The sequence below is a fragment of the Solanum verrucosum genome, unplaced genomic scaffold (genome assembly GCF_900185275.1).
Source record: "Solanum verrucosum unplaced genomic scaffold, falcon-dt-bn FXZP01000253.1, whole genome shotgun sequence".
NCBI classification, from domain to species: Eukaryota; Viridiplantae; Streptophyta; class Magnoliopsida; order Solanales; family Solanaceae; genus Solanum; species Solanum verrucosum.
The window spans coordinates 4,478,657-4,488,996 of record NW_026019984.1 but is presented as its reverse complement, the minus strand read 5'-3'; the positions used below and the strand labels follow the sequence as shown (position 1 = coordinate 4,488,996).

Here is a 10,340-nt window from a genome sequence, read left to right as displayed (position 1 = left end):
TTTTGAAGTCATTTTTAACATATGGTTTTGAAATTTCCACATCAAATTTTACTCGCAAGAAAAATAGAATGGAAAAGATGTGATTGGCGGAATAACTGCGACATTTTCATTTTGAAAATCCCCCATATTTCATATAGCAATATAAACCTCACAAAAAGTGAAAATCACTCAATAATGAAACAAAGCATGAGGAACATCTACTAAGAAATAAAAATTCACCTCCGATATGTATCACAAATTTAACCCTAATAACATTATTATTTTCATTAAAGTATGACCAACTTAATAGCCGGAGGCACTTCACATTCAAGCTGGAGCTTAGCAAGATTTCTCGAAGCTTGCGTGTGTTTGATTTCGCTAGGGCACGGAGGGATACGATAAAAAAATGGAGTACCTGGATCAATAATGATTTTCTCAAGAGCAACACCATTTTCCAAAAAGTACCTAACGAGTTCAAGTTGAAATAAGCCTGTATAAAACCCCGAAAATTTGACCACTTTGAGGTGATGGAGTGGGCATTTTATGGCTGCTTTCTTACACTCTTTCTTTGCCTCGAAGGGGATTGACATCACCTGCCGTAAATATATACAACACAAATTAAAATAAAAAAATAAAATAATGATAAGATAAGTCAGTAAAGCTAATAAAAGAAAATTTTGAACAGGCCTTTTTCTTGGGACACAAGTTAAATGAAAAGAATTAAACTTTGGGGAATCAGTATAACATAAAACTATGTACCAATCACTGATGAACCATGATTGTATCAATCGCTCATGTCATTTGACTTCTCCTACTACTTTGTTCTTCTACAAATTCCCTAAAGTATTTACCACACGGAGGAAGGAAAGTGGGGAATATGGACAAGAATATTACAGACGTGGAGTGCTCAATTTTCTGAGAGAATTGCAACTTCTTTCAACATGTTTGGGTCGACTTATTTTAGACTAAGTTGCTCGGAATCGGTTGTGGATCTAAATTTTAAGATTCGGGATATATGGCTTCCTTGATCGACTGAATGAAAACTTCCCATTATCATGTAAGATGCCTCCTAGTCAAGTTGACTAATTCAACAATATTCAATCACCACTACTCATTATCCATGTTCTAGACTCTCTGTGAGAAAAATCTTAACTTGGAGAAATTAGGAAACAAAAGAATACATAAGTGACTTATCATATAAACATATTCGAGCTGCATGCCGGACTTGCTAACCGAAATGAACCTTCTCCTACATTTCTTTTCAAGAACCAAAAGATTTGTGCCAAAAAGAACAAAAGTTCTAGGAAACCTAATCAGAAGGTCTAGAAGATTCTCAACCTAACCAGTTGTACAAGGTCTAGAAGATTCTCAACCTAGGCACAAGGAAGGCACGTGAAGAGCAAAATGGCTGTTAGTGTTTGTTACAAACTAGTCCAATAATTAGGTGCCAAGTGTACAAATAATCATTGTTTAATTCATTTATTTTGGTACAGAATTTAGACCTAGTTTTGTATAAATACAATAGCATGTACAGTAAACTTATGAGGTGGAATACACAGAAATTTGTGTATACAATTTCTTTGGAATGTGATATTCAAGTTTTCAAAGCATATGATGATAACCAATCATACACCCATTCCAGCAGAGTGCAGACTTGGGAATAGGCGAATCTTAATGCAAATTCGAGAAAATGAAAAAAGCTATAGAGGGATCCATTGATTTAGCGGAACAGCAATAGCAATCTTATGATAGTGTTGGCAATCTGATTATGGTTAATAGAAAGGAAACTGAACTTAAAAGGCAGACTTTGAGTTCAAACAACAATGCATGTCGAAAAATTATACATAATCAGATTGCTGGATTGGTAAGTATGATCAGAAAAAGGTGAACGGATATAGAAAAACGAAAAGCCTAAAGGAACCACTTAGTAGAACTGGAACAAATAACCAATGCTAAAAAACATCCTGGAAACAACAATTGAGGTGTTTCTGGTTAAATGAATGAGACAACATACTAGAGGTGTCAAATGGGCGGGTTGGTTGAAATTGGAGATATTAAAATGGGTTGAAATAGAAATTAGGTTGAGTCTTGACCCGCCCAAGTTTACTTTGGGCTCAAATGAGCTTAAAAATGGTTGGGTCTTTACCCGCTTAATCTCAATAGTTTTAATATATTGTTTATTTAAGTTTTATAACCACATTTTAGATTTCAACTTAAGAAAATTACCAAAAAAGTTACAAATGGATAGATAAATCCTAAAAAATATAAAACAAAAGTAATTCATACCTTCAATATAAGAACATACATTACATCAATACAAATAAAGAGTCTTAAAATGGGTTGAAATTGAAAATTAAATTGGGCTCAATTGAGGATTCTCTTAAAATGGGGGGTTGAGATTAAACCTAATTCAAATTATCTTAAGCCCAACCCTTAAAATTATGGGCGGGTTGGGCGGGTTACCTATAGGTGGGCTCATTTTTGACACCCCTACAAAATACTAAGTGTTTTACAGTAAATTGATCAATACAAATAAAAAGTACAGCCATATAAACTAACTTGTAAGAGATGGACGAACTACCAAATCCAAAGGTCATCAGATGAGTGTAATGCTATGAGAAGTTATTTAGTAAAACCGAGCAATGATGGCGCCTTCCAGTTACAATGACCTTGAGCTATTATCACGGGAAGAGTGTTGGCTACTAAGAAATTTTCTCGGAGAAGTAATGGAGATGGTCTAGTGGTGATAACAACTTTAGGGCCAGATGGGCAGATAATGTCTTCTTACCAGAAATCTAGGAACTTTTTGGAAAGGGACATTATCAGTGCATTGCACTTCTTTCATGAGACAGAAATTTTTACAAGAGGCTGGACTGCAATATTCACAGCATTGGTTCTTAAGAACAAGGTAAAAGGATGAGATTACTACCGGGGTCCTAACAACAAGGATGAAACAAGTATTGGCAAGTAGATATCAAGGTCAAAAAATGCATGTATTTGTAAAGGGAAGGACAAACTATAGATCCAGTGTTATTAGAAAATGAATTCTTGGAGCCTTAAATAGAATTAAAGTAGCAAGAATTATTTGTTAGCTGGACTTGAGAAAGGTGTACTAGACTTATTCAGATCGATGGATCTCGTCTCCTTAGCATCAATGCCAAGACTCCGTCCAAATCTGTCACTCCTTGAGTGAAGCCTTCTTTACTATGAGAGCACCGATGAATGATTCATTCTCAAGTTATCACCTCAGACTAGGGACAACACAGGATCAAGCAAAGATTTGACCCGGTGGAACAATCATGTAAACTGGCAATATTACTGAAGCTTTTGAATCAACACGGTTTGCAAACAAATGGAAAAATATAATTAGGATATGCAGTTAAATAGGAGAACCCCGTTATCCCATTCTCTTCCTAAGCAATGGAAACATTCAGTAAGATGCTGCATTATGCCATGAATATAGTATGGATAAAAGGAGTCAAAAGTTGGGGAAAGTTGTACAAATGAAAATATGGAAATTTTTCATGTACACGATATGCAGACTATACCCTATTTCTATTTGGACTTGAGGAGCGTACGATCATGCATCACAGATCTCTACTATTACACTTTGAGACAGCACTTGACTGCGTTTAAATTGAGAATCCAGGCTGAGACATACATGAGCAAGTCTCTAAATGCCAGATATAGAAGTGCAATAATATGGCAGAGAGTGATACATAAGGTTGAGAAGATTGGCAACCCGCAAGAAACTGTTTCTATCATTTTTTAAGGTGCAAAGACGGTTCGATAATGCAAGGAGAAAGATGTGGCAAGTTGATTCAAAGAGCATAAAAATAGAGCTATATTCTCTAAGAAGAGTAGTTCATAGATAAAAACTTTGGGTATTAAAAAAAGTGTCTACTGTCGAATTAGTTTGTGGAGATAAAACACAGTAGAGCAAAACAATTTATGGATTAAGATGTTAAACATAGAGCATGGCAACGATATGAGATGTTCAAAAGCAAAACTAATCAATACATCTGATGATGTCACAGTTTGAAAGTACATTAGAACTTATGGAATTGATTCTTTTAATCTTGTGAAAGCTTTTAGTTGCAAGAAGAAGATAAAGTTTCATGTACGCCGGATCAAGAAGCTTTAATAACTTATTCAGAATTACATCTCATAGCTATCCATATAAAAGATGTGATTGAAGAATACAGAGAAAGGCTATCTTTTAATATTAGATTAAGAAGGAGATTGCATGACTGGGAGGTTGACAGAACAACAGAATCTTCTACTTGTAAAGGTTGGAGCCCTCTTGGTGCTTTTTTAAATAACACAGTGGGAAAAGGCATAAAAACCCTATGGACTTACCTCAGTTTTCCAGTTACACACTTATTCTTTGTGATGTCCCTACGACCCCTATACTATTTTGTAGTGCAAAAAGTACCACCGTAAGTACTGACATGGAAAAAATAAACAATGATGGTGGCTCTGTTTTCTTGCGCCTTGCTACCCTAATTTAAACAGCATCTCCCCTACCGTTTAAATGTTACCCTTTTGATTTCAAACCCTTTTGAAATTTTTGGTCAATTTTTTTGCCCTTCTGGCTCCGTACTCGTGTTTTTCCTTTCAAGTTCTTTTGTGGTTGAGATTATCAATAGTTTTTTTTATAATGTTTCGCGGTAATTCTTTTATTTTAATTATTATTTTATTACTTTTATTGTGATATGTATTGTTTTTTATTTAATTTAACTAGTAACTAAAATTATTTTTATTGACTTCACTATGTCTATAGTGATTTATATGATTGTTTTTTATAGTTATAAATGCTAATATGATTTAATTGCTTTGGAACTTATGTTTTCTACTTCCATTAGGAAAGTAAATTTCCTCATTTTTAAGGAGCTTGTTTTCCTAGAAAAAATATTTCACAAAATATATTGACCAACCAATCATGAAAATAGATAAACATTTTTCTCCATATAAAACACACCCTAGATAAAATTTTTTACTTTTATTGCTTGATTTTTATTGAAAATATTATGCACACAACTTTAGCCAAGTGCGTGCACCCACTCATGAGTAGGAAAAACATAATTTGTGTATCTACTCAGCTACAAAAAAAAAAATCCTGGCTCAGACACGGGGGTGGGGGGCATGGATGGTGGCCTGGTGGGACAAGTGGTGGATCACCGCTCAAGATTTAGAAAAGGGCCTAAAAAGTAGAAGAAAAATTATATCTTTTGGACTCTAGAGCCTCTATCATTTAGCTTGTATTTGTCTTTTCATGCACTATATGGAGGTGCAAAGTAAAAGCCACATCAACACTTCCTATGGTATTATTCTACTACAAAATAATTCATAGAACAACTTCAAAGAATAAGTGTAACAAGAAATCCGATACAAGTTCGGGTATTTTTTCTCTTTTCCCTTGTATAATCGTTACTTGATTTTTGAAAAAATAAATATTCAAGAGAGAGAAAACATCAGATACCATGTGAAGCCCTAAGCCTCCTCTACAATACCATCCAGGCTCGATTCTGACTCTTTGAGCCTGGAGTCATTTGATTGGGATTCGGGATGCCACCTTCGAATCCTACTATAGAATTTGGAAGTTCCCCTCGGTTCTAACAACATTTTGTAATCCCTCATCTCTGAAACCTCTACCCCAGTGCATTCCTCCTTCACCCATCTACCTAGCTAGGCAGCAAATTACTTCTCAATTTTCTTAGTTGGTTGTTCTCATTTGAAACCAACCAGTATAATTATGACAAGAAAGTAGGTTTATAAAAGATGCTCAGGGTTGGAATTTAAGGTTCAGAAGACCTTTAAATGAATGGGAGGTGAATAGAATGGTTGAATTTCTAAATATCCTGGAACGATACAAGGAACTCAGTAATAGTGAAGACAAACTGTTATGGGCTCCAGATACACAGGAGAGATTCTCAGTTGGAACAGCTTACAGAAACTCACAGAGGACACACACTCAATCAAGCTACTGGCCATGGAAAATGATCTGGAAAGTTAAGGTGCCCTTCAAGGTGGCATGTTTAACTTGGCTCTTAGCAAAACAGGTTGTTCTCACACAGGATAACCGTATGAAGAAGGGCCTCGATTTGTGCTCCAGATGTTTTTTTTGTGAATGTGAGACAGAGACAATAAATCATCTCTTTTTACAATAAATGGGTGTATGGCATACCCAAAATCTCTACATCAACCAGCATCGGGACTTTCTTAAGCAGTAATACTTTTCCTGCTGAAGTCCTTAATGATATAAGATTTGTATCACAAATTTTAAGTGATTTTACATTGAAGCAGCTATATATCTCCAAGTGTCTCAACTTGAGGGACGGACCAACAACTTCCAAATTTTTCAATGTTCCTGATCCATGAACTTGCATTCTTTCAAGAAATGGACAATTGCGTAGAAAGAACTCAAGAACTTGGCCCGTCACATTTACAGATTTCAATATAAGCACTTTTAGAGACTTGAAATTCTGGTTGATAAGTGAGAGTATTTGGAGGTTATTAGAGCATGAAGAAGAATCTCCAAGACCAAGGAGCCGCTTCGGAAAAGTATAACAGGAATCAAAATTACGAGTGAATGATCCACACCTTAATAAGTCTAACTCTAGTCTTTGAACTTTCTTAGAAAAGGCAAGTTCAAGCCATTTGTCAATGTCGTGCTGAGCAAATTTGTTTAAATCAAAGTAAACACGAAATTGGTCAAGTCTCTGGCCTTTAAACTTTTGCAAAGCAGAGTTGACCCATGTCAGATACTTGTCCATATGCCCTTTTTGTAGCTTGGGTTGCACGAACACTTGATCCAAGTATTTTGTAGCATCAAAATCAAGGTGATCAATATATGTCCATAAGTTTAGCCAACGCCTTGAGAGGAGACTTGTATCTGCAGCTTCCTTAACAGTAAAGAAAGACAATATATATACCAGAATTTCATCAGGTAACTGACTGATACGATCTTCTTGTGCAATGCAGACTTCCTTTTGACACTAGAAACAAAAAAATTGATCAAACCACAAGAATGACAAGAGACTGAAGAAAAGAGATATGGGGTTGAGAAAAACACCTTTTTTAAAGCAAATTTGTTGGAAAGTCGCAGTCTTTTCTCCATGGGTTCTACATAAGATAATGTTTGTATTATTTTTAATTTTTGTTCCAACCAGGAAGATACAATCATTGCCGAAAGCTAACAACAAATAAAAAGGGGACCTTCATTGCAGTTTAGATGCAAAAACAAAGGATAAAACAGAGACAGAGTACCACAAAAACACACTATTTTTTTTATAAGATCAAAAATTGAGAGTAGGATTCACGATTACTAGAGGAAGAAGAAGAAAGATGCTGCTGCGCTGTTCCAAATTGAGAAATCGCTCTTACCGTGAGGACGACAGACTAGGGCAAATATTATATATAGTTTTTGCCTTTTATATAAATACTAGTTACAGTAGCCCGTGCTAGCACAGGCCTAACATATATTTTTATTTTTTATTTTAATTTATGTGACATTAATAAAATTTTAACGGTCAAACAATTTTTTTGTATGTTCTTTAAATTTTAAGTTGTTTAAAAAATGATGAAGAACTTATCTGTAATTGAAACTCTAGAAGAATATAGATGAAGAAGCAATTTGACATGCAGCTCACTGAAACTTTCATCTATACTCTTCTTAGCGAAATCCAAGACTTATGTAAAGTAGACGAAGGAAAAACAAATAAAGAATTTGAAAAAATTAAATGATGAACAGATTGAAATGTAACCCACTGTGAAGATGAAAAGAATCAGAAAGTTCTTGATGAAGACTAAGGGTGTGTTTGGTATGAAGGAAAATGTTTTTCATCGAAAATGTTTTTCTAGAAAATGTTTTCTTGGAAAACAAGTTGATTTTTGACTTATTTTCTCATGTTTGGTTGGTGAGTAGAAAATATTTTCCGAAAAAGATTTTTAGTGTTTGATTTATGAATGAAAAATGTTTTTGAAAAATTTCTTTTATTTTTACTAGAGTAGAAAATAATTGTTGAAATTGAAAATATTTTTTAAAAACAAACTTAATTTTTTTTGGGGTTGGGGGCTGGTAGGGGGTGGGTGGGGATGGGGGGTGGCGGGGGGCCGAGGGTAGGGGTGAAAAATTGAAATTTTGAAGTTAAAAATATTTTTTAAAAACAAACTTAAAATTTTTTTTGGGGGGTGGGGGGGTTGGTAGGGCGGGGGGGGGGGGGGGGGGGTTCGAGGGTAGGGGTGAAAAAAATGAAATCTTGAAGTCGAAAATATTTTTTAAAAACAAACTTAAATTTTTTTTTGGGGAGTGGGGGCGTGGTAGGGGGTGGGTGGGGGCTAGGGTAGGGGGGGTCGAGGGTAAGGGTGAAAAAATGAAATAATGTTTTTTAAAAACAAACTTAAATTTTTTTCCTTTTGAAGAGGGTGGGATAGGGGGCTGGGGGGGGGGGGGGCGAGGGTAGGAGGTGGGGGGTGTAAAAAAATAAAAAAATTGAAATTAGAAATATCTTTTAAAAACAACTTTTAATATTTTTTTGGGAGGGGTGGTGGTAGGGGGTGGGGGTAGGGGTGAGGGTGGGGTAAAAATATTGAATTTAAAAACAAACTTTAAATTTTATTTTTTTTGGGGGGCTGGTTTGAGGGTAGGGACCAAATAAATTGATTTTTTCAACAATTTTTTTTTTAATTGGAAGTTGGAAGAGAGTTTTGAAAAATGTTTTCCTTAAGTTTTGAAGGGAAGTCATTTTCCTTAAATTTGAGGAAAATGAATTGATTTGGAAAACATTTTTCAAAACATTTAACCCAATCAAACATGAGAAAATTGGAAAACATTTTCCTTCATACCAAACACACCCTAAGAGACCATTCTTGAAAGCTAAAAAATTGTGAAAGAGACGTATGGATGTTTCTAGACATATGTGTCTGTGTTGGGAAGTCTCTAATATCTTCTTGGCCAAGTGAACACGGATGATTCTAGAAATTGGATATTGTGTAAAATTACAAAAGAGCGTTGGTCGTCCTAATTCATCATGCTTCTATATAGTAGAAAGAGACTGGATGAGTGTTACCTGTGCTAAGCACGGGCCCAACATTTTAGGCCAAGTAATACTAATATTTTGCACCAGTAATGGTGTTCTCATTCGGTCAGGACTTGACTTTTAGGACCCGTTTGGTAAGCGATATTAAATAGAATAATTCATGAATTAAAATTTAGTCCATCTAATACATTGTTTGGTTACTTCATTTAATTTAATTCATGAATTGCTTATCCATCATATGTTGTCTTATCTCATCCCTAGAAAATGGAGGGATAACTAATTCAAGGTTTGTTAAACCTTGGATAAGACCCCTAAATGACTAAACTAACCCCTTATTTCTTTTGTAATTTAATTTCCTTTTTTATTTATATTAAAATGGTTATAAATGTTCTTTTTTAATTCTCCAAATCCCTTTAGTGTAATTTAGTGAGTTCACTAATATTTTTTTCTCCATTTTTTCTTGAATTTTTTTTATTCAAGATAGTTTGTCGATTACCCACTTGAATTATTTGTTTTTTTTTATTTTTAAATAAGCTTTTGATATTGAACAATTTAAGCAGTCTTAAATCTATGTTAAGTTTAAGATATACTTGACCAACAAAAAATTAGAAATACACCGTGCCATCAATGATCTTCTTAGTGATACATCACACCTTAAAATTAATAACAATTATATATATATATATATATATATATATATATATATATATATATATATATATATATATATATATATATATTTGATTTAACTAATTAAATGGAATAGAAATTCCTACTAAAAAAATTGTTCGATTCGACGGTTATCTACTTTGACCCAATTACATGAAATAAACACTCATAATAGCACAAAGGTATTAACAGGAAAGAAATTTTTTGTAGAGTTTTAAATCAAACACAGAATTAAGTAAAAAGTTGTTTGAATTAAGTAAAAAGTAGTGAACCAAACACTTGACAAAAAAAATTCATGCACTACTAATCTCTGCGTTACTAATCCTTGCGTTACTAATCCCTGCATTATCAATATTTGTACCAAACGACCCCTTAGTTCCTTGTTTGTTAGCTATAATAAATGTCTAAAATCACAGAGACAACATAAAAGCGTAGGCATTCTTTTTAACATAAGACAACAATCTTCAAAATTACACGTGCCCAACCCTTCCCATAAAATTTATTGCAGCCATAGCTTCATGAGCATACTTCATAGGTAAGAACCAGTAGCCCCATCACCATCATTTGTATACATCTAAGTGAAAATTAACTTTGAAATTCACACAAAAAAAAGGTGCACAAACAATGTGTTATCTACATTTTGCCCCTAGA

The 10,340-nt window shown here is 34.3% G+C and overlaps 1 protein-coding gene across 1 annotated transcript in view; it reads right to left on the bottom strand.

Moving 5' to 3' along the window:
* Window positions 1–266: 266 nt before the first annotated feature.
* Window positions 267–10,340, bottom strand: part of LOC125818388 (F-box/LRR-repeat protein At3g58900-like) — a 66,543-nt gene continuing 56,469 nt past the window's right edge. The window contains exons 2-3 of the mRNA XM_049497911.1: window positions 6,186–6,977; window positions 267–572 (exon numbers count right to left, since the gene is read on the bottom strand). Coding sequence (XP_049353868.1) covers window positions 267–572; window positions 6,186–6,977 — 1,098 coding nt within the window. The remainder of the gene's footprint in view (window positions 573–6,185; window positions 6,978–10,340) is intronic.